The sequence below is a fragment of the Panthera leo genome, chromosome C1, assembly GCF_018350215.1.
Source record: "Panthera leo isolate Ple1 chromosome C1, P.leo_Ple1_pat1.1, whole genome shotgun sequence".
Lineage (NCBI taxonomy): Eukaryota > Metazoa > Chordata > Mammalia > Carnivora > Felidae > Panthera > Panthera leo.
This window is the reverse complement of record NC_056686.1, coordinates 186,247,215-186,272,791: the sequence shown is the minus strand read 5'-3', so window position 1 is coordinate 186,272,791 and position 25,577 is coordinate 186,247,215. Positions and strand designations below refer to the sequence as shown.

The 25,577-nt window shown below is 39.9% G+C and overlaps 1 protein-coding gene across 4 annotated transcripts in view; it reads left to right on the top strand.

Moving 5' to 3' along the window:
• FLACC1 (flagellum associated containing coiled-coil domains 1) overlaps positions 1-25,577 on the top strand; it is a 52,652-nt gene that overhangs the window by 1,169 nt on the left and 25,906 nt on the right. The window contains exons 1-4 of one of the 4 annotated variants that reach the window (XM_042949714.1): positions 10,472-10,924; positions 15,126-15,260; positions 18,516-18,654; positions 19,433-19,507. In XM_042949714.1, the coding sequence (XP_042805648.1) occupies positions 18,542-18,654; positions 19,433-19,507 (188 nt within the window). In that variant the 5' untranslated portion in view covers positions 10,472-10,924; positions 15,126-15,260; positions 18,516-18,541. Of the gene's footprint in view, positions 1-10,452; positions 10,925-15,125; positions 15,261-18,515; positions 18,655-19,432; positions 19,508-25,577 lie in introns of those variants that run through there. The other 3 variants (XM_042949716.1, XM_042949713.1, XM_042949715.1) reach the window with 3 other exon arrangements.

Sequence of the window (25,577 nt, the reverse complement as noted above, 5' to 3'; positions counted from 1 at the left end):
TAATAGTTCACAACTGGTTACTATTTAATTATCACTGGAGACTAAAGTTCTAAGAGTTAGAATTCTGCTGTATGTAATTAAGACTAATGGAAATGATAAGGAAAGCAACTCTGTGTAGGAAAGTAGGAGACGTGTAAGAAAGGTATAAGGAATGAGAACATGTTTTTGTTTAGGGGAAAAAGAAGGTAATTTTGTCCTAAAATGAGACTACTTGTTTGGAGAGAAAAGACTTAGAACAAAAATCTGAATGCAAAAAAGTTGTAGAAGATCTGTGAAGTCAAAGCTCTAGAAAAGAATTTTATGTGTGGTCAGGACAAACTAAGGTTGAAATGAATAGGTTTTGAAAGTACACTGGTATGCGATTAAAATTCTCCTTTTCTGTTAGAAGACAAAGTTTCCTCAGATTGTTGGTCTGCTCTTGATAAGAAAATGAAACAAAGTTGTTTTTTTCTTTTCTTTAGCTGCCCAGAAAACCAAAGTTTTTATGTTGTATCTTTATCAGTTCTTTAATGATCTATAATTCTGTTTGGTATGTGCTTTAAAACTTTCTAAGGGTTTTAATAAACTTCCCATAGGTTTAAGTTGTAAATGAAGTGGGTTTATTTTGTTTTTGTTTTTTACTAATTAGGCTTGTTTATTTGGTATGTTAAGTTACTTGGGAAGCACTGTCAAATAAATGATGTTAAGCCTTAGGTTGTATTGTATGGGTAAATGCTATAACTGTCTTAGAAACTACATAAAATCCCTAAAGTTTTAATATGTTCTCTCATAAGGTCATTACTTGAAGTATTGAAATGTTCTGTGCCACAGAAATAACTGGATTTCCTTGTCAGTTACATTATAATGAACTCTCAGATCTTTAACCATGTCCATTTCTAAGGGTTTTTTTTTTTTTTTGTCATTTATAGTTATTGTTCTGATGCTCTTGCAAAATGAGTTTTTTCTGTAAAGAAATTCATGAAAAGGACTTTTGCAGGGGACAAGTACAGGTATTTGATATCTTTAAGATTGTAAAACTGAACTGGGTAAGAATTTCCAGAACTAACAAAAAAAGCTGCATCCAAATAACTAGAATTAATAACATGGGACTGAACGAATTATGGAAGATTATAGTTTTTGTGATTTTTGTTTGAAGCATTGCTAGTTCTCTAATGTTTGCTCTTCCAGATTGAGAAAGTTTTCTCTTAAAATATCTATGACTTACAGAAATGTGATAAAGTAGTCCTTTAAGGACAAATCGAAACATTTAACTCTTCTCCCTACCTGAACCCTCTGAAATTCAGAAACTCTTAGTATTCTTTGTTCCATGGCAATTATAATTAGTTGCATAAGTTCAATGAGAATCTATTCTCCTTGCAACAAGACACCATTGGAAACACTGGTTATATTACCAAGGCTTTCACTGGAATGTCATATTTGCAAGAGACATGCATAGACTCAGATATAACCAGACTGCTATAAGGAATTAAGGTTGACTTTATGAAGCCAGTAGAGTCCCATGGGAATGTTGGCCTGATACCTTGCTTCCAGAGTTCTCAGCAGCCTTATCAAGTAAGTAAGGAACATCACTTCCTGGCAAGGGCAGGAGCCTCAGGATATTTTGGGGATCTCAAGAAGAGGAATTTGCCCAAATCTACAGGTATTGCAGGCATGTCTGATGGCAAGTATTTGGCTTGGCTTCTGGCTTCAAGAGTGTATTAAAAGTTCAAATCAGCAAAACTAAAAGGCAACCAATAGAATGGGAGAAGATATTTGCAAACAACATAACAGATAAAGGGTGAGTATCCAAAATCTATAAAGAACTTATCAAACTCAACACCCCTCCAAAAAAATAATCCAGTGAAGGAATGGGTAAAAGACATGAATAGACACTTCTCCAAGGAAGACATCCAGATGGCCAACCGACACATGAAAAAATGCTCAACATCACTCCTCATCAGGGAAATACAAATCAAAACCACAATGAGATACTACCTCACACCTGTCAGAATGGCTAACATTAACAACTCAGGCCACAACAGATGTTGGTGAGGATAAGGAGAAAGAGGATCCCTTTTGCATTGTTGGTGGGAATGCAAGCTGGTGCAGCCCCTCTGGAAAACGGTATGGACGTTCCTCAAAAAACTGAAACGAACTACCCTACAACCCAGCAATTGCACTACTAGGTATTTATCCAAGGGATACAGGTATGCTGTTTCAAAGGGGCACATGCACCCCAATGTTTATAGCAGCACTATCAACAATAGCCAAAATATGGAAAGAGCCCAAATGTCCATCAATGGATGAATGGATAAAGAAGAAGTCGTATATATATATATACAATGGAGTATTACTCGGCAATCAGAAAGAATAAAATCTTGCCATTTGCAACTACGTGGATGGAATTGGAGGGTATTATGCTAAGCAAAATTAGTCAGAGAATGACAAATATATGACTTAACTCATATGAGGACTTTAAGACACAGAACAGATGAACATAAGGAAAGGGAAGCAAAAATAATATAAAAACAGGGAGGGAGACAAAACAAGAGACTCTTAAATATGGACAACAAACAGGGTTACTGGAGGGGTTGTGGGAGGGGGGATAGGCTAAATGGGTAAGGGACATTAAGGAATCTACTCCTGAAATTGTTGCATTATATGCTAAGTTGGATGTAAATTTAAAAAATAAATTTTGAAAAATAGTGAAAAAAAAAGTGCATTAAAAGTTGAATCTCAAGATTCCTTATGAAAAGTTCCAGCAGGGGCACTTGGGTGGCTCAGTTGGTTAAGCAATCAACTCTTGATTCCAGCTCAGGTCTTGATCTCATGGCTCGTGAGATCGAAACCCCACGTCCAGCTCTGTGCTGACAGCACAGAGACTGCTTGGGATTCTCTCTCTCTGTCTCTCTCTACCCTTACCCTGCTGACGTGTATACTCTCTGTCTCTCTAAATAAATAAACATTTTTTTAAAAAAGAAAAATAGAAAAGTTCCAGCAAAGCAAATTTTAAAAAGGTCTATATGATCAATCTCTGTTCTTGCTGAGCTTATGTAAATAATTAGGCCAAGTTCATTAAAATTGGACTTGTTTCTTAAATGAATTAGTCTTGATTTGACTACTTCTAGAAATAAGTGTGAATTTAGAGAGAAATTATATTTTAATAACACACTTCTGCAGATGTTGAATTCTAGTTCTGATTGTCTTTAAATGTTTGTTGTTTACCTAAGCTAGACAACTTGAGATAAACTTCAGAGAAAGTGTCACAATAGCTCATGGATAGACAGTCTTCATGCTTGTTATTCTGTGGGGATAATAACAGAATAATGGGCATATGGTTATTTGAACTGGAAAATGGGATGGACTCCCTAAGAATTGTTTAACCCAACCATCACCTTAACAAATTCTGTATGTCTGGGATGACAAAATTGCTCCTTAAGAGCCAGAATGGACTCCACTCCATGGGGTTAAATATGGACTTATGGAAATAATTGATGGCCCCACTTCCCTTGTGATTGGATTGGATGATGTACTTGGGGATGCCCATACCCCCAGACAGGTCTTCTCCCACTTGCCAGTGATGCCTCATAATTGGGATATTGTTAAGGTTAGACATCAAATAAAGAGGGCTCCCTTAGCCTTATTTGTCCCAAGAGCTGCCTCTATTGATATAAAATTGCAAAAAGAGGCTTTAGCCAAACATACGGCAGCCACATTTAACTAAGCCCAACATGCCGTCACCAATAAATTCAAAAGGTAGCCCTCCAAAACCAAATGGCCCTTGATATCCTGACTGTATCTCATGGAAGAATCTACTATCCCTCTATTCTATTATCCTATTATTTCTATTATTCTGCCTTATTAAAACAGAATGTTATGCTGCTCCAGATTACCACATTAATGTGACAGGATTACTAGAAGACATGAATACTCAAAGTGGCACTTTAAAAGATCAATCTGTCTCTTCTTTAATTGGTTAAACTCCTGGACTGGAGGAATATTTTGGTCAACTATCAAAGGCCTTTTATTCAGGCTTCCTTTCTCATAATAATAATAATCTTATTTCATTGTTTTTTCTGATGTCTCTCCACCTGATGCCAAGATTCCTTCACTGCCTTAACTTTAAGCCAACAAATGACCCTTTCTACTCAGAAATTCATGTATGTTGTCTACCTTGGATTCAGCTGCCTCTGCCTTTCATAATTCCTACATATAAATTCCCAGCTCACCAATGTTGACCCATAGGTAGAGACATCTCGGTGCCCCTCATTTAGCAGAAAGAAGCCACTAAAGATAAGACCACCCAAATGCCAAAGATTTGTTATTGTCAGTCTATCAGGGAGGAATACAGAGGCCCCTTTTAGGAACAGCTTGAGCAAGGCAAAAGGGCTCACAGCAAGCACCAAGCTGAATGCAAAGAGTCTCATTAAGCATCCCACCTTGAAATAGCCATAGGCCCTAACTGATCAATTACCAGGCACTGGTCCCTGAGATTAGCAAAAAAAAGGGAAAATTCCGTATGTTCCCATACTCCCTCACTTCACCCTATAACTGTGACTCCTCACCACTGCCTCACTGCAGACAGTCTCTCCTTTGATGTCGTGCCCAACACTCCTTTGCAGTATATTCAATAAACTTCTATCTCTTGAAAGAAGAAAGAGAAAGAAAGAAAGAAAGAAAGAAAGAAAGAAAGAAAGAAAGAAAGAAAGAAAGAAAGAAAGAAAGAAAGAAAGAAAAAAGGAAAAAAGAAAAAGGAAAGGAAGGAAGGAAAGAAGGAAGAAAAAAGGCACCTGGGTGGCTCCGTCGGTGGACCATTTGACTCAATCTCAGGTCTTGATCTCAGGGTTGTGAGTTCAAGACCTGCACTGGGTGTGGAGTCTACTTTAAAAAAGAGAAGAAGCGGGGCGCCTGGGTGGCGCAGTCGGTTAAGCGTCCGACTTCAGCCAGGTCACGATCTCGCGGTCTGTGAGTTCGAGCCCCGCGTCAGGCTCTGAGCTGATGGCTCGGAGCCTGGAGCCTGTTTCCGATTCTGTGTCTCCCTCTCTCTCTGCCCCTCCCCCGTTCATGCTCTGTCTCTCTCTGTCCCAAAACTAAAATAAAAAACGTTGAAAAAAAAAATTTAAAAAAAAAAAAAAAAAAAAGAGAAGAAGAAAAGAGAAAAAAGAAAAGCTATTTCCAAAAAACTAAATTTGAAAATTGTTGGACTCTGATAGAAAAGTTCTTTAATGTTCTCTTTTGGGTTTTTTTTTTTTTTTTGAAAAATGCATTTTATATCCATTTAGAATTCTGAGCATTTTATGATAAGTAAATGAAGTATGAATCTCTAATTCCTTGATACATTTTTTCTGTTTGTTTTTCTTTGATATGAAATTTAGTGATATCCCCAGCATCTTTTTTATTTAAGTTTATTTATTTTGAGAGAGAGAGAGAGTGAGCAGGGGAGAGGCAGAGAGAGAGAGAGGAGAGAGAGAGAATCCCAAGCAGGGTCCACGCTGTCAGCACAGAGCCTAACATGGGGCTTGATCCCATGAACTGTGAGATCATGACCTTAGCTGACATCAAAAGTTGGTCGCTTAGCCAACTAAGCCACCCAGGCATCCCTCCCAATATCTTTAATTGTGTTTTCTTTCACAAATGATGAGCAGTAGATGCGTTTAAGTCCCAAAACCTTCCGATGAGGGCAACAATTGAGGGTGTTCTGTTGACTTCCATCTCTGTTTTTACTATATTAAGTTGGAGTTATATGCTAGTAGTGAGTTTTGTTTTTCATTAGTTTTTATAAAATAAGGCCCCAAATGCCATAGAATTTTCAAAGGAACAAATGTTGCTGTGCATTTTTGGCAAATATGACAAAATACAGCTGCTGGCAGGCATGAAGAGTTTTATTCTTTAAGAAAATGTAAGTAAAGCACACCAAATGTAATGTGAGATTAGAGAAAAATACAAAAGTCAAATAATTTAAAGAGTATTCCATAAAATTTATTTTTCTTGCCTTCTTAGAAAAATCACAAAGTTGTTTAAAAGTAAGATTTTTGCATTACATTTAAGCATTACAACAAAGGGCCAGGAAGTTTTACAAAATAATGTTAGGTAATTCGCTACCACTTAAAAAGCTATTTCACCATCTTTCAAGGGAATCTCTAGATCCACACAATTCCACACAATAATGTGAAGAATTAGCACCCTACCTTTTTTGTGTTATATCTAGGCCTATACATACATATACATACATTTTAAGGTAATCAGACTTCATATTATAAAATATTCTTCAGTCACAACATGCAAGTCTTCCAAGTATTGCTTTAATAAATAAGTACCTGTGGAATTATACATTAAAACATTAAAAGAAGTGAAAAATGGGTGCTCAGCACCACTGGAAAATAGTATTTCATTATGCATGAATCTATGCATCCCTGCTGAGAACTTTCTACAAGTTACCTTTCCTCTCACATCACTACTACTGCCCTCATCCCTCCTGAATTCCAAAGCAGTGTCTGTCTCTGACCTTAGCAACAGCATAAACCAGAAACTTTCCTAGCATTTAAAAAATTTTTTTATTATCAAAGTGTAGTTGACATACAGTATTATATTAGTTTTAGGCATATAGCACAGGGATCTGACAATCCTATACATTATACAATGCTCACCAGAAGTGTAGTCACCATCTGTCACCATACAATGTTATCACAATATTAATGGCTATATGCCCTATACTGTACTTTATATCTCCATGATTATTTTATATCTAGAAGTTTGTACCTCTTAATCCCCTTCCTCTATTTCACCCATTCCACATCCCCACCCCTCTGGCAACCACCAGCTTGTTTTCTGTATTTATGAGTCTGTTTCTGTTTTTGTATGTTTCTTTTGTTTTTTAGATTCCACATATAAGTGAAATCATATAGTATTTGCCTTTCTCTGAAAAGATTGTCAGCCTCACTGGTCATTAGGGAAATGAAAGTCAAAATCACAATGAGATATCACCTCACACCTGTCAGAACGACTGTTATAAAAAAGAAGTAAGTGTTGGCAAGGATGTGGAGTAAAGGGAACCCTCATGTCTTGTGGGTTGGAGTATAAATTGGTGCAGCCATTGTGGAAAACAGTATAGAGGCTCCTCAACAAATTAGAAATGCCATATGATCCAGTAATTCTACTGAGTACCTACCCAAAGAAAATGAAAACACCAATTTGAAAATATATATGCATCCTATGCTTATTGCAGCTTTGTTTACAATTGCCAAGATATGGAAGCAACCCAAGTGTCCATCCATAGATGAAAGGGTAAAGAATGCAATGAAATATTAGCCATTAAAAAAAAAAAAAGAATGAAATCTTACCATTTAGGACAACATAGATGGACCTAGAGGGTATTATGCTAAGGGAAATAAGGCAGACAAAGAAAGACAAATAGCATTTTGACACAGTCATCTTTTGTTTGGAAGAGAAAGGACAAGAGGTGTGGAGAAGCATTTCCCTGGATCCTGAATGATGTTACTGATGAGAACAACAGATGTTTGGGTTGTGGGTCCTGCTGTTCCAGCGCTGAGCTGCAGATCAAGTGCCTATGTGTTCTTTAATAAACTCAGGTTTTTGGGTATACCTGTGATATGCAGAACTCTCTAAAGCCCAGGGCTCAGGGCGGTGGCCCCTCTTTCTAGATGTGAGAGTGGCACTGCAGGTGCTGATATAATTCCTGTGGCTCCCTGGTGAGGGGCCACTTGGAAAAAGCTGAATGAGTCAGTGGAACTTAGCACCCCAAAATGAGATCTTGATAGACAAGAAATGATCAAAGGAAATTGAGCAACTTGGAGATAATGATAAGCTTCCTAAAAGAACACTGACTTTTCCACACTGGGAGTATTCTCAGAAAGCCACAAATAGGGCTACCCAAATGGAAAGCCTCTAAGTACACACTGGCTGACCACTTTTGTCACTTCATTAGGGCTACAGCATCACGCAAGGCCCATTTCCCAACCCAGTGTGCAAGCTAATTTTGATGATATACTTGGATTCTTAAGTCACAGTTTCTCTCATTCATTTATTCAACCTCTACTTTCTTATACTGTTGATATTCTGGCCTCCTACACCTCCATTCCAAATAATAAGGAGCATTGCTTGGGGAAAGTTACTGAGAATGTTGTTAGCATCAGTCCCCTTCCTGGGTCTTTGGAAAGAGCTTTTTTTGCAATGCCACAGTTTCCCTAAATTCAGTCAAAGAAAAGAGCACTTAACACTTAGTCCCTAAAAGCCTTCATTTCCTTCCCTTCTGCTATTTTGAATCTGACAAAATTGTACTCATGTCTAAAGAGAAGAAAGGAGGAAACAAAAATCCTAAAGTAGTGGTAATTAGTGCTAAGCCTTGGCCTAGTCAAGTGACTTCCTTCTGTGCCTGCTTCCTTTGTATCTTTGCTGTTAGCCACTCTCTACACAAGACCCAAATCCTGCTTTTTTTTTTTTTATTGTAGGAAAGCATTTGAATATAAAATTTCACACAAACAGACTTGAAGTAATATCCAGTCTCTAGATGGAGATGGATTTGACCAGATGAGTCAAATCTACTCATTGTTTTCTTTGTAACTTCTTTCCCTCCCTCTTTGTTTTTGAAGTTTGTCTCCATCTAGTCTGCCCATGGTGCTTGACACACTGAGATTGGCATGACAGAAAGATGAAAAATGCCCAATTCTCCAATGACATTGCTGAGTATGCATCAATTTGGTAGCACTACTTACACACTTCATGTTTCATGAAACTAATGAAACTTTTTCTTTCATTCAAATGATGGTTATACACATTTGAACTATAACATAGCTTTAAGAAATACTGTCGTAAGTGTTGGTGATATTTCTCAGGGCTCTGTTCTAGAACCTATTCTCTTCTTACACCCTTTATCTGTGTGATCTCATCCATCCCTTCCCTTTAAATCTACCCCGAAGACTCCTAAAGTGTTTCTGGCCCAGACTCTTCTTTTGAACTCCCAAATCATGGAACAAACTCTGTAATGGACATCACCACTTGAGTTTCTCCCTGGCACCTCAAACTCAACATATCCAAGCCCAAAGTCATGATCTGTTCCCTTGAGCCTGTTTATCCCCGAGACTTTCTCATCTCAATAAACTGGCACTGCCATCTACTCAATTGCTTGAGCTAGAAATGCATGAACCATTACTGCCTCCTCCTTTTTCCTGTGACATTTGATCAATCACCAAGTCTTACTGTGTCCTCCCTCCTCCATCCCTACTGCAGCTCCCTCAGCCAAGGCCACCATTGTTCTCATTTGACCACTGCCACAGACTCCTAACTGGTTTCCCTGCCTCCTGACTTGGCCTCTCCAATTGTTTCTCAACATTGCAGTCAAATTGATCTTTCTAATATGCAACACTAATCAAATCCCTTCTGTGACTAAAATTGTTGTCTGACTCATTAGAAGTCCCTGCTATACACTTCCACTGCATCTGGTGAGGCCCTTAAGTTTCATTGTGCTTTTATTGAATTTATTATCTGCTTTCCCATTAGTCTCTAAGCTCTGTGGGCACACAAACTGAATATATCCCCACACCTTACAACAGTACCTGGCACACAGTAGATAATAAATGTGAAGTCAAATGAATGGATGAATGTATAACAATGTTTTGTAAACTATGGGTTGTGACCTAACAGTGGATCATGAAATCAATCAAATGGATTTATAATGAGCTTTCATTTTAAATTGAAGAAAAAAATAGATGAGAATAGCATGTAATAAAGGTACTATTTCATGCAACTTTTTATCGTAAAATGTAAAATATATTTCTTATAGTGAATTGCAGTAGAATAAAAATGAAAGCCCCTGGTCTATCATAAGCAGGCATATTTCTTTCTTATAATGAGAAAAAGCAGCTTTTCTGCTTAGGAAAACTTAGGGGGAAAAAATTTCGAACTCCTTGGCAACTGAAAAGGATTCCTGCCCTAGGGGATTTATACTTTCACAGATTTCAAAGCCTGAAATTCAAAGAAGAAACTGCCTACTTCAGAGTTTTAGGTTTCTGTAAGCAAATGACAGAAGAACATAAAATCCTCCTCCTGTCTGGCAACTACTGCCATAGGCCAATTAAGTTTAGGAGTGCAGTTTAATTCTATTTCCTCTGAAAGTATATCTTTTTTTTTTTAATAGGTTAAGCGTCCTACTTTTTTTTTTCTTTTTTTAACGTTTATTGAGAAACAGAGAGGGACAGAGCATGAGCATGGGAGGGGCAGAGAGAAGGTGAGACACAGAATCTGAAGCAGGCTCCACGCTCTGAGCTGTCAGCATATATCCCGACATGGGGCTTGAACTCACAAACCGCGAGATCATGACCTGAGCCTGAGTCAGACGCTTAACTGACTGAGCCACCCAGTTGCCCCCCTCTGAAAGTATATCTGAAGCATATTTTGTCTTGTGTCTTAGAGAATTTGTTAGCTGGCTGCTTCTCCAGCCTTCTTTTTAAGAGCTGAGTGCTTGAGCCAATGAGGTGCTGCCATTCTGTTTCCATAGCAATAAAAGAAACAAACCTTCACCTGCCATCTCCCAACCAAATCTCACAACTCAAGGCCCAAGTCAAGAGAGTCTGAATGAAAGGTTGACTTTCTCCTCTAGTTTGACTTTCATGGCAATACTGAAAGATTCAAACCGGACTGTCTTTAGAAGGAAAATTTGTGCTGACGCCCATTCAGCCTTTGTAAAAGCCTTTGACTGAATTCACTGCAAGTCTGTCTCTCTGCCCTACACGTACTGTGGATTTTGTTTTGGCATTTCAATCACTTGGAACAACCAAAGTCTCAAGTTCTGGAACTTCTGGATTTCATCTAAAATGAATGCTAATTTTATGGCGATGAGAAACAGTTTCTCTATAAAATTGTGATGTCTTTAAGACTCTTGACTTGGAAAAGGACCACATGGGAGAAACAAATCTTTGAGAAGTTCCAGGTAAGCTCTTTGGAAAAGTTTTATGTACTTTCTGTGTCTGGTTATTAGCACTAACCAGTGACCTTTCTGAAAGCTCAGCTGGCTCACTGGTGACTACAGTGTCACCAATTGACACATTCAGTCCCCTGAGCCTTAGGTAAAATCATCAAGGAGAAATACAGGAAAGGAAAAGAATAGGGAGAAAGAATCCTACATCACACATGGGTGTGCCTGCATAGATACACACACACACACACACACACACACACGCACGCACACACACCCCTCTATAGTCTTAAAGCCTTACAATGCAACATCAAGCCACTTGTGGATACAGTAGACCTATGTATGCTGATACAGAAATAGCTATTAGATATCCTGTTATGTAAAAAGAGCAAATACATGGTGTAGTATGTAAAGTATACCTCTGGTTTATGTAAAAATTTTTTGAGATTTTATGTATAATATATGTATGTACATATATATTCATATTCATAGAACTTTTCTGCAAGTATACGCCTCAAAAAAGCCTGTTAACAGTGGTTTCCTCGTGGGAGAGTACTGGAAGTAGAGGGCTGATGTTTAGCTGGTATGTAGTCATTGAAATATTAAAATACTGCCATACTGGTTATATATACAGTTGAGCCTTGAACAACGCCAGGGGATAGGGGCACTGACCCCCCATGCAGTCAAAAATCCTGGTATAACTTTTGATTCCTCAAAAACATTACTAACAGCCTACTGTTGACCAGAAGCTTTACCCATAACATACGGTCAATTAAGATATATTTTTATCTTATATGTATTATATACTGTAGTCTCACTTTAATACCTTTCTCTTAATTTGTTTCGGTATCCTAGGCTACATGGTTCAGCTGCAAGTTTTTTCAAATTGTCACAAATCTCCAAAAGATTTTCCAATATATTTATTGAAAAAAATCAGCATATAAGTGGACCTGCACAGTTCAAACTGTTTTTATTCAAGGATCGACTATATACATTTTCCAAGCCATTCAAATGTCCTCCTTGCCACCTTGGTTGCTCCAGCTCCTCCTCTGGTACCCCCAGACCTCCTCATGATTAGGCAACTAAAGGTTAATGCCTGGCACAAGGGTAGGAGTGGAGTCCTGCAGGACCCTGTTCCAGCCCTATAGCCATGCCTTTTTTGATTGTTCAATAGCCATGTCTATACTAGTTGTTAAATATTTCGAATATTTATCCCTATAAGTGTTTGGAAGGAGAGGCCTGTACTTTTTAAAAGCAAAAGAATATACACCAAGGTATTGTTTACGATAGGAAAAAAAAAGGCAATACCCAAATGCTCATCAATACAAACCTGGCTAAAAATATAAATGGATATGTTTGTAGGATAGAAATTCACACAACCATAATGATATAGAAATACATCTTAGACTTGTTTTATAGATTTGCCTTAAGTATAATTTGAATTATGGATTTGTTTTAAATTTGTTTAAAAATAATGTTATTAGAGGAATGGGCTGAGTATAGATGAGTGAGATTAGCCATAAACTGCTAATTTATGATGGGTGATGGGTAAGTTCATTATACTGTTTTCTCTACTTTTGTGCATTTAAAAAATTTCTCCACAGTAAACTTCAGTTTAAAAAAATGACAATATGTCAGGGTGCCTGTGTGACTCAATCAGTTAAGAGTCCAACTCTTGGTTTTGGTTCAGGTCATGATCTCACAGTTTGTGAGTTCAAGCTCCCCACCAGGCTCTGTGCTGGCAGTGTGGAGCCTGCTTGAGATTCTCTCTTTTTTTTTTTTTTTTTTTTGCTCTCTCTCCCTCCCCTGCTTTCTCTCTCTCACACACAAAAATAAACATTTTTTTAAATCTATAAAAAAAGATATCTCTACAGTTATTGACATTAAAAGAAGTTCATGCATATATAGAATGCATGTATAGTTTTTCCCATTATTTAAGTCTGTTTCTTTAGAGAGAATTTTAGAAGTTATTAACCAAAATATTTTCAATGGTCATCTCTGGGTGTTAGTACTTCAGATAATTTTTGCTCCCTTAGGCTTTCCTGTATTATTATTTTCTTTACAGTAAGCCCATTTCAATTTAACACACACACACACAAATAAACTATTATCTCCAAATATTAGGGATAAAAGCTTCAGTATACAAAAAATCACTAGGGTTTATAATATTCCTAAACTCAGTTACCAGGTTTTGAGAACCTAATGTGTACAAGGCAGTGTGCTAAGAGCTTTTCTGACATGGCCTCATTTCTTGTGCATGACAGCCCAGTGAGGCATGAACTTCCATGTCCCCATTTTGCAAATGAGACTGAGACTCAGAAAAGTAAAAGTAAATGTCTTGAGGTCCCACAAGCAGTGGAGCAGAGGAGCTGTTATGCAAAATCAGGCCCACCTGACTCAAAAACACAAGGAAAATTTTAGTAAAGGATGTTGAGGGGGGCGCTTGGGTGGCTCAGTTGGTTAAGCATCCAACTCTTGATTTTGGCTCAGGTCAGGATCTCACGGTTTGTGAATTTGAGCCCCATGTCGGAGCCTGTTTGGAATTCTTTCTCTCCCTCTTTCCTTCCCCCATTTGCTCTCTCTCTCTCTCTCTCTCTCTCTCAAAATGAATAAACTTTAAAATAAAAAACAAATTAACAAAATTGGGAAGGGAGAAAAAAAACATAATCCTGATATTCTAGCCCAATTTTCACTTTTTATTATTTTCTAGCTTTTGTACATATAGGTACATACTTGTATCCATTGCATATATACCACTTAATATCTTTGTTCTTAAGCATTTCTTCACGTTCTCACGGGCTTTAATCAGTTAAAATCTGTGTAAAACTCCATTACTCTTCAATAATTTACCAATCATTTTGTTTTTTAATTCTAATTTTTGATATTATCCATAACATTGTAACAGTGGTTACATTTTTGCAGTTTATCTGTGGATCTCCTTTCTCCTTGTTGACTCGGTCCCTGTGGTTACAGCCACTCACTTTATTAGGCAACAAATATTTATCAAGTACCCATTGTGGACAAGTCACTTTGCCAGGCTCCATGGGGACACAGAGAATGACATAGTGGAGTCCTGCCCTTCAAGAACCATACAGTCCGGTTGGGCAGGAAAGAAATTGAATAAAGAAGGCAGTTGCTGGGAGCTGGCCTCCTCAGACTCTCACTTCCTGTGCCAGGAACTCCCGCTAAGTCCTCCAAGTTCACGATTGGCCCCTGTCCTCGCAGAAAGCAGATACAAGGTCCAAAACACCTCTTGCTCTCACTGCATCCTCCTTTCAGACTCTCCCCTGAATCCTAGCCCCTGTGGCATCATCTTCTTGGCTAGGGCGCTCCACCCCAACTGCTTCCCTGACCCTGTCTCCCTGAGATCTCCTGACTAGGTCCCCATGCACAGCAGAATGCAGACAGTGACATATGGTAGCCTTGTCATCTGGTCTTTAGGCCTTCGCTCTTTACCCAGTCTCTTGGCCTCCTTTCTAGGAGGCCTCCTTTCTAGCCCTGACCTTAATGCCACCAGGCACCAGGACCCAGTCCATCCTGTACCTGCCTCCACCTGCACATCCTGTCTTTCTTCCAAGGCGGAGTCTCTGCACAGCTCACTCAGCTCCCTTTCTTTTTTTTTTTTAACTTGTTTTATTTTATTTTATTTTTTTTAATTTACACCCAAATTAGTTAGCATATAGTGCAACAATGATTTCAGGAGTAGATACCTTAGTCCCCCTTACCCATTTAGCCCACTTCCCCTCCCACAACCCCTCCAGTAACCCTCAGTTTGTTCTCCATATTTATGAGTCTCTTATGTTTTGTCCCCCTCCCTGTTTTTATATTATTTTTGTTTCCCTTCCCTTATGTTCATCTGTTGAGTGAAGTCATATGATTTTTGTCTTTCTCTGACTGACTAATTTCACTTAGTGTAATACCCTCCAGTTCCATCCACGTAGTTGCAAATGGCAAGATTTCATTCTTTTTGATTGCCGAGTAATATTCCATTGCATATATATACCACATCTTCTTTATCTATTCATCCCTCAATGGACATTTGGGCTCTTTCCATACTTTGGCTATTGTTGATAGTGCTGCTATAAACATGGGGGTGCATGTGTCCCTTCAAAACAGCACACCTGTATCCATTGGATAAATGCCTAGTAGTGCAATTGCTGGGTCATAGGGGAGTTCTATTTTTAGTTTTTTGAGGAACCTCCATACTGTTTTCCAGAGTGGCTGCACCAGCTTACATTCCCAACTCAGCTCCCTTTCTGATGGCTACCCTCCTGACCACAAGTTCCCTAAGGGCACAGTGCAAGTGTTCCATATTCCCCAGCATCTAGCACAGTGCTCACAGCAAGCGTCTGTAAGTATTTTTGTTGTTAAATGAGCATTTACAGGTGGCCCAGGAATCACTTCACCTCTTTGAGTTTCAATTTCCTCATCTGTAAAATGGACTCAAGTTATGATTCCCTTTAGCTCTAAAATCATTAGGCCATATAACCGGGTTTCTCAAGTATCAGTCATGTTACAGAAAAACATTTGTTTCATTTTTCAGTTGATTCTTAACCAAATTTATTCTAGTATACTATTGGAAACCAGTCACTGACTTGGAAATTTGAGTGAACTCTGCTGTCATTGTAATCCTTCCATTGGTCTCTTGGTTCTCCTAACATTTTTTGTCATTGGTTTTTATTTTTTATCAAATAATCCACTGATAACATTTAAAATTTAAATTGTGTTCCAAGTTTATTAATGAAAAGTTAGAGTTTCTACCACCACCCCCCTGCCCCTCACTTCTCAGTTCTACTCTTCAGCATGCTCCTTAGTGGCAACTATTTTCAGCTCTTGTAACTATTTCTTTTGGAATTTAATGTCTGAATAATTGCCTTCACCCCATTTGTTAATTTTTCAGCTTTAGACATTTGTTGACTTCCAGGTGTGGTAGATGAGGTTTTAGCACTTATATATCCTTCCTCCATTCCCTCCTCTGCTCTTCCAATTTAGTCACAATTAACTTTTTTAAAAGTAATTATCAAGTGTTTATATTAATATATATGAGAGTGTACCTTACTATAACTATGTTTACTTTCTCACATAATATTTTTTAACCCGGAGTCATTATATAATTTTTATTTTCTTAGGCTTCTACGTTTCTTTCTTTTTTTTTAGTGTTCATTTATTTATTTTGAGAGAGCGGGTGAGAACATGAGCAGGGGAGGGGCAGAGAGAGTGGGAGACAGAGAATCCCAAGCAGGCTCCATGCTGAGTGCAGAGCCTGACTCCAGGCTCCATCTCACAAACTGTGAGATCATGACCTGAGCTGAAATCAAGAGTTGAACACTTAACTGACTGAGCCACCCAGGCACCCCAGGTTTCTATGTTTCTATTAGTAATATCACCTCAATTGCTCTGTTTCCTATTACAACTGCTCTGTAACAAATTTAGTGGCTTAAAACAATAGCAATTTATTCTCTTACTAGTTCTGAAGTCAGATGTCTGAAATAGCTCTTACTGGGATAAAATCAAGGTGTTGGCAAGACTTGGTTCCTTCTGGAGGCTCTAGCAGAGAATCATTTCCTTGCCTTTTCCAGCTTCTAGAGGTGCCCACATTCCTTGGCTTGTGGCCTTTCCACGACCACTCCTACCTCCTTTTCCACCATCATATTCTCTTCTCTGACTCTTACCTTCCCTCTTATAAGGTTTATGATTACCTTGGGCCCACATAGATAATCTGGGATAATCTCCCTTCTCAAAACCATTAACTTAATCACAGCTGCAAGTCCTGTTATTGCACATATTTATAGGTTCCAGGGATGGGGACATGGACATGTCTGGGGGGAGGGTGCATTATCTGCCTACTGTGTGCTCCAACAGATCTGCCAGAGGTCTGTCAGTGTTGTCCAGTAATCCATCAGTTCCATGTCCTGAGTCTTTGGGGGCCTTCACTGTAGGAATTGTCCCCTTCTGGTTCATACCCATTTTGCAGGTGTGTAGGCCGCATCTTCCTATGGTGTGCTGATAGGGGGAGTTAGTGTGTCAAACTTGCATGGACAGCCCTTGTGCAATTCCATCTCCTTTCCCACTCTCCCTGTTCTTGTCAAATTAAACCTCTTTTAATCCTTGAATTAGGAAAAAAGCCAGTCCTTCCTCCTGTGTGTCTCCTTTGCTCTCTCATGACTACCATACCCATAGCATTTGTGACACCAGATGTGTGTGGGCTTTCCCCCCACCAAGCAATTCTCTGTAACACCAACTGGGTATCCTACAATTTACCTCAATTCTGACCCCCTCTACCTGGAGATAGCACCAGATACCACAGGTAAGTACTCAGTCCCACCTGACTGCACTCACCACCCCCACCAGAGATGCCAATCGCAAATTCAGGTTGTCATCTGTGTGTCTGACCCATAAGCTAGAAATCAGAGGTTTCTGTGACCCTTCCTTGGGTTAATTAACTTACCAGAACAGCTCACAGAACTCAGGAAAACAGTTACTTGCATTTACCAGTTTATTAAAAGATATGATAAAGGATACAGATGAGCAGCCAGATGAAGCAATACATATGGTGAGGTCTAGGAGGGTCCTGAGCATAGGAGCTTCTGTCCTCATGGAGTCAGGGTGTGTCATCCCCCTGAGTGTGGATGTCTTTGCCAACCCCAAATTCACTGAATCCCATACTGCTGGGAGTTTTATGGAGGCTTCCTCATGGTATGATCAGTTATTAACTCCATTTCCAGCCCCTCTCCCCTCCTGGGAAGATAGGGACAGGGGCTGAGGCTGATATCTCCAAGTTTTTAAACATGTCTTGGTTTTTCTGGTGACCAGCCTCCATCCCAGAGCCCACCCACAGTTGCCTCATTAGAACAGCAGATGTTCCTAGTGCTCTTATCACTTAGGGATTCACAAGGTTTTCAGGAGCCCTGTGTCAGGAACTGGGGGCAGAGACCAATATATTTTTTCCACTATCTCACAATCCTGTACTATCATTTTTGTGGGGTTCTGGAAAATAAAGAAACAAATGTGGTCAAGTTTCCATGTTTATCTGATAGTTGTTGTCTTTCACGCAGACCTTTGTAATAGGGATTTTTTGGTTTTGTTTTCATGGAGCTAAGAAGGAAGGATTTTGATCTATAATTCGGGCAGGTGAACAGGGATGAAATTGAGACATTCACTTGCACTGTAATTTGAGTAACAGAGTTAATTTTCCAGGAAGTTCTGTGCAAGATCTACTGTAGGGATTTCTCCTCATTTCAGTGAGAGCTAATGTGGCCTGATGGAAGAAGGGCCTAGGAGATTTTTGCTACCCCTGTGATCTTTCTGAACCTCAGTATCCTCATCTGTAAAATTGAGATAACAATAATTGATCACTTATTGTGTGCTTGGATCACAGTATGCACTCAGTGGTGACAAATTTTAAATCGCTTTCAAGTCAAGTCCACTGGGTGCCAAGGAGTGAGATGTTATTCTATAGTCAAGACCCTGCACCAGATCAACAGCTCCCAGAATTTACCATGTGTGCTTTGGGCTTTTGCTGGTCCTTCCTAATTTGTCTCTTAAGTATCATTGCTTTGACTCTGAATGGTGTAACTCTCTGATGTTACTTTCCCACTTCAACCAGGACCTCCTGATCTAGCAGCTCCTGCCATGTACCCCAACCCTCTCATCTACTGTACCTGCTGGGACCCTTGGAACTTGGGACCACGGAAGCTAATCAAGACCCCTCAGCCACCAAGCAAGACCTCCACAGGGAAGCCCAAGTAAGGATTATATGGATGGAGTAGAACATGGGCCCTTGAATTCCATTTGCAGCCTTCTTTCTCTTCAATATATCCAAATAGTCAACTAGGCAACAAAATCCCAAGAAGGCCAGAAAGCCTAGCTTTACGCAGCTTTCCCAGCCAGCCTGTTGGCAGCACATTGCTCTTGCCAGTCCTGCTTAGACTCAGTGTCATTTTAAATGAGGAAGTCTCAGGGGTGCCTGGGTGGCTCACTTGTTTAAGCATCCAACTCTTGATTTTGGCTCAGGTCATGATCTCACAGTTTGTGGTTTTGAGCCCCACATCAGACTCTGTGCTGACAGTATGGAGCCTGCTTGGAATTCTCTGTCTCTCCATCTCTCTCTGCCCCTTCCTGCACCTCTCTCGAAAGAAAGAAAGAAAGAAAGAAAGAAAGAAAGAAAGAAAGAAAGAAAGAATAAAAGAAGTGAATGAATAATAAAAATAAATGAGAATATCTCAGAGTTTGTGCAGCAGGGAAAGGTCAGCTTCCAAAGAGAGGACCTGATAGCCCCCCTCGGGAGAAAAAGAGCTTTGGGCTCTGGGGGACAAGCTGCCAACCCAGGGTCCCCTGGGAAATGAACCTTCTCAAGTCTTCTTCTAGAGACTCCCCAAGACCTTCCTGGCTTTAAAGATTTCAGCAGTCAGAGCATGTATTCCCATTTTGGGGTCATGATGGGCATCTACCTAATCTGGGAATGCTAAAACAGGTTTCTGAATTTCTAATTTTCTCTTTTTTGTTATTATTTTGCACTTTCAGGCTAACTCCTCTTCCTTCAGCTGCAAAAAAACAAAATTGTGTCCAACCCACAGCAAAACCTGTTGTTGCCCCAAAGTAAGTATTTTTATGTTCATGGGGAAGGAATTACCAGAACCTACAATGATTTCCCCCAAACCTCAGATCCTGCATGCAAATTGTGTGGTGCTCTGCACCCACTTTCAAAGTCACAACAAATAAGTTCTCAATTAGGGGTGCCCCTGACAGCCACTATTTCCTGCCCTAAAAGGGAACAATACATGATGCATGTCATAGGCAAAGAGCCTTGGGGAAACTCCCAGGCATTTATGGTGGTGGCTTACCTTTTTACTGATTACTGTTCTATGTCTAAGGTTTTTGGTAGATGGCAGCTCTATTTTTATTCATAAATTAAATTTTTATCCATATTAAGCTTAGAAGTATAACTTAGTTTAGGCATGTGCATGTATCTTTGTATTCAACTTATTTGGAAAATATTTATTGAGCCCCTACTATTTGTTTGGCATTATTTCAGGTGCCAGGAGACAGCAGTGAACATAGAAGAGTCCCTGCTCCTAGAGCTTACATTCTAGGGGGGAAATGACCATAAAGAAGTTAATACATCCCAGTGCATCCCAGTGCTATGTAGAATATAACACAGGCAAAGGGAGGAGGGGATAGTGAAGGCAGGGTTGTTATTTTCTATGGGTATTTCAGGGAAAATCCTTATGTAAAGGGGACAGCAGGAGCCTGCTAATATCTGAGACTAGCACTCCTGGCAGAAGGAACAGCAAATACAAATTCCCCCTGAGTGGGAACCTGCTTGGCACATTTGGTCTTTTCCAGGAAAGCAAAGAGACCCACGTGGCAGGAGTGGAGGATGTGAGCAGAGAATGGGGAGAGGTGAGGTCAGAGAAGTAGCAGAGATGATGAATGTAGTTGGCAGAATAATGGCCCCCCAAAGATACATCCTAATCTCTGGAAACTATGATTCTGTTCTATTACTCATCAAGGGGGAATTAAGGTTGTAGATAGAATTATGCTTGCTAATCAGGGGACGTTGATATGGACAGATCATCCTGAATTATTGGATGGGCCCAGTGTAATCACAAAGGTCTTTATTCATGAAAGAAGAGATGTGACAATTGAAGCTGAGTGATACAGTTGTTGGCTTTGATGGAGAAAAAAATGCCGCTACAAACACAGGAAGCTTCTAGGAGCAGGAAAGTCAAGAAAACAGATATTCCTGTGGAGCCTCCAGGAGAAATATCACCCTGCCAACACCTTAATTTTTTAGCTCAGTGAGACCCATTTCAGACTTTGACCTTTAGAACTGTAAGATAATGAGTTGGTTTTGTGTTAAGCCACTGAGCTTGTAGTAATTCGTTACAGCAGCAATAGGAAACTCATATAGTAAAGCTTGCTACCAGTATAAGGACTTTGGCTTTTACTTTGAAAGAGACAGCCTATAGGGCTGCCATAACAAAACAAACAAACAAACAACAACAACAACAAAAAAAAAAAAACAGAAAAAAACACAGACGCTGTGGCTTAAGCAACAGAAATTTATTTTCTCACAGTTCTAGAGACTAAAATTCAAGACCAAGGTGCCCACAGTGTTGGTTTCCTCTCAGGACTCTCCCTGGCTTGCAGATGGCCACCTACTTTCTGCTCCTTCACATGGTCTTTTCTTTGTGTATGCACATCCCTGGTGTCTCTCTGTGTGTCCTCTCTCTCTTATAAGGACACTAGTAAGGTTGGATTAGTGCCCACTATAATGGCCTCATTTTAACTTAATCCCCCTATAAGGCTCTGTCTTCAATACTGTCACATTCTGAGGTACTGGGAGTTAGGGCTTCAACATATAAATGTTGGGGGGACATAATTTAGCCCATAAGAGATTGGAAGCCATCAGAGTGTTCTGAGAAGAGTGACATGATCCAACTGCATTTGGAAATGACTAATCTTTTTTTTTTTTTTATTTTTTAATGTTTATTTACTTATTTTGAGAGAGAGAGAGAGCATGAGCAGGGGAGGGACAGAGAAAGAAGAGAGAGAGAACCCAAGTAGGTTTCACGCTGTCAGCACAGAGCCCTGTGCTGGGCTCAATCCCACAAACTGTGAGATCATGACCTGAGCCAAAATCAAGAGTCAGATGCTTAACCAACTGAGCCACCTGACACTCCAAAAGGATGAATCTGGCTACTGCATTGAGAATGGACTACAGTGACCAAGGGTAGAAGCAGAGTCTAGTTAAGATGTAATAGTAAGGACCCAAGCAAGAGAAGATGGTGCTTTGACCTGGTAGAAATAGCAGAGGTGGTGAGGAGTGGTCCCATTTGGGATATATTCTGAAGGTAGAAACCGGTAGGATCTGCTAATGGGTTGGGTGTTAAGTATGAGAACAAAACAAAAGAGGGGTCAAGGATGGCTTCAAGATTTGGAGCTGAGCAACAGGAAGGATGGAATTTCCATTTTCTGCGATTGGGGCAGACTGTGGGGGGAGGTACACATTTCTCGGGAGCTGAGCATAGGAAGTCCAAGATGCTTCTTACTATCAAGTGGCAATGTCAAGTAAGCAGTTGGATAAGTGGGTCTGAGAGACAGCTCTGGGCTGCAGATATACATTTGACAGTCGTTGGCATATACATGATACTTAGAGCCCTCAGATCAGATGAGATCTCCAAGACAGGGAGTAGAGCCAGAGGTAGGAAGAGGCAGGAGAACAGAGACCCAGAGCACTCCAATGTTGAGAGGTTGGAGAAACCCCGAAAAGGAGATTGACAGGGAGTGGTCAGTGAGGTAGATGACAAATCATCTACCTGGTATCCTGGAAGGAAAATGACAAAAATGTTCCAAGAAGGAGGATTCTGATTATCTGTGTCAACCACTGCTGATAAGTAATTAGATGAGGGCTGAGAAATACTGTTGAGTTTAAGTGGCCTGTGGGTCATCAGTGACATGAAGAGCATTGTGTCAATGGTAGTGGTGATAAAGCCTGATTGGAGTGGGATCCATTCATAACAAGGGATCTGTTGAATGGCTGTGTAGGTGAAACAGTTCCTTAGTGCCTGCCTTCTGTATGACAGCACACTGCTGGCATGATCACACCTGTGGGTCTTATCTGACCCATATTAATGGTCAAGCTCAAGGTCTCAGTCTCCCAGTACCTCTTATTGGGAGCAACATCACTCACACCACAGCTCCCCTCTGCCCGACAATTAGCCCCTGCTAACACTGTCCTAGTCTTTTGCAATATGGTGAGGAACACTTTGTGGGTACTTTTATTATTTTTTTTATTTTTATTTTTTTTAATGTTTATTTATTTTTGAGAAAGCGCTAGCAGGAAAGGGTCAGAGAGAGAGAGACAAACAGAGACAGAATCTGAATTAGGCTCCAGGCTCTGAGCTGTTAGCACACAGCCTGATGCAGGGCTTGAACTCACGAACCATGAAATCATGACCTGAGCCAAAGTCGGAGGCTCAACCTACTGAGCCACCTGGGGCCCCTACAATTCAAAGACCTGTTCATTGTATTTATAACTTTCCAGTGAGACCCTACTGGGACTCCACATCACCCAGTCTCTATGTCCTATTGAGTCAGCACTGACTGAGGCTGGGAAACGGAGCAGCTGGGATGGCCTCACCATCAGGAAGGGTATCGGGTAGATACTGATACGACCCACAAATGGGGACGTGAAGAATCTGTTCACCAGCCAACTGTTAACTTGGGCCTCCAGTCACAAACATACGGCCTCTGTGAATTACATCCTTTTTGTGAATCCTCTTATTCTTTTGCAAACATACAATGTACTTTTTGTTATTTCGAAAGTCTTAATTCTTAAATATGAACTACAACATAACTGTTTTAGCCATGTTTGGGTAACTTTTTTTTTTTTTAATTTCTCAGAAGCCTTGAAAAATGGCAGTAGGCCCAGTGCTCTCAACTCCTGGGAGACACGGTTGGCAAATTGCTTTATCTGCAATTCTTTGTAGCACTTAACTTTTTCTTCTTCTAATTTCAGTATTTATGTGCCTCTATTTTTCTCAAATAAAAAACATCACATCTCATTCCATTTCTCTTAGTATGGAGCACTGTGGTTTGCATCCATTAACCACTCATTGAATTCATTAAATGAGAAAATGTGAAGTGCTTTGACTGATGTCAATGAAGTATCAAACTTTGGTTAGTGTAATCAGAGTAATCTGAGTAGGTTGACAAGGGAAAAAAGAGTCAAGGAGAATCATCCTGGATCAACCATACCTTTTACTTTTCAGAGAGAGAAATACAATTCCAACAAAACTAGTACCCAGGGGAGCTGCACTCTGACCCTTGGAGCAGTTCAGAGGTGAATGCAGTACTGTGGAAGGTCTCCGTTTGCTCAAGGAGATCTACGAAGAACAAAAAAAGACATAAGCTTAAATCCATGGCCAGCTTTTTTTTTTTTCAATATATGAAATTTATTGTCAAAATGGTTTCCATACAACACCCAGTGCTCATCCCAAAAGGTGCCCTCCTCAATACCCATCACCCACCCTCCCCTCCCTCCCACCCCCCATCAACCCTCAGTTTGTTCTCAGTTTTTAAGAGTCTCTCATGGTTTGGCTCTCTCCCACTCTACCTCTTTTTTTTTTCCTTCCCCTCCCCCATGGGTTTCTGTTAAGTTTCTCAGGATCCACATAAGAGTGAAACCATATGGTATCTGTCTTTCTCTGTATGGCTTATTTCACTTAGTATTACACTCTCCAGTTCCATCCACGTTGCTACAAAGGGCCATATTTCATTCTTTCTCATTGCCCTGTAGTACTCCATTGTGTATATAAACCACAATTTCTTTATCGATTCATCAGTTGATGGACATATAGGCTCTTTCCATCATTTGGCTATTGTTGAGAGTGCTTCTATAAACATTGGGGTACAAGTGCCCCTATGCATCAGTACTCCTGTATCCCTTGGGTAAATTCCTAGCAGTGCTATTGCTGGGTCATAGGGTAGGTCTATTTTTAATTTTCTGAGGAACCTCCACACTGTTTCCCAGAGTGGCTGCACCAATTTGCATTCCCACCAACAGTGCAAGAGGGTTCCCATTTCTCCACATCCTCTCCAGCATCTATAGTCTCCTGATTTGTTCATTTTGGCCACTCTGACTGGCTTGAGGTGATATCTGAGTGTGGTTTTGATTTGTATTTCCCTGATAAGGAGCGACGTTGAGCATCTTTTCATGTGCATGCTGGCCATCCGGATGTCTTCTTTAGAGAAGTGTCTATTCACGTTTTCTGCCCATTTCTTCACTGGGTTATTTGTTTTTCGGGTGTGGAGTTTGGTGAGCTCTTTATAGATTTTGGATACTAGCCCTTTGTCCGATATGTCATTTGCAAATATCTTTTCCCATTCCGTTGATTGCCTTTTAGTTTTGTTTGTTGTTTCCTTTGCTGTGCAGAAGCTTTTTATCTTCATAAGGTCCCAGTAATTCATTTTTGCTTTTAATTCCCTTGCCTTTGGAGATGTGTCAAGTAAGAGATTGCTACGACTGAGGTCAGAGAGGTCTTTTCCTGCTTTCTCCTCTAGGGTTTTGATGGTTTCCTGTCTCACATTCAGGTCCTTTATCCATTTTGAGTTTATTTTTGTGAATGGTGTCAGAAAGTGGTCTAGTTTCAACCTTCTGCATGTTGCTGTCCAGTTCTCCCAGCACCATTTGTTAAAGAGACTGTCTTTTTTCCATTGGATGTTCTTTCCTGCTTTGTCAAAGATGAGTTGGCCATACGTTTGTGGGTCTAGTTCTGGGGTTTCTATTCTATTCCATTGGTCTATGTGTCTGTTTTTGTGCCAATACCATGCTGTCTTGATGATGACAGCTTTGTGGTAGAGGCTAAAGTCTGGGATTGTGATGCCTCCTGCTTTGGTCTTCTTCTTCAAAATTACTTTGGCTATTCGGGGCCTTTTGTGGTTCCATATGAATTTTAGGATTGCTTGTTCCAGTTTCGAGAAGAATGCTGGTGCAATTTTGATTGGGATTGCATTGAATGTGTAGATAGCTTTGGGTAGTATTGACATTTTGACAATATTTATTCTTCCAATCCATGAGCAGGGAATGTCTTTCCATTTCTTTATATCTTCTTCAATTACCTGCATAAGCTTTCTATAGTTTTCAGCATACAGATCTTTTACA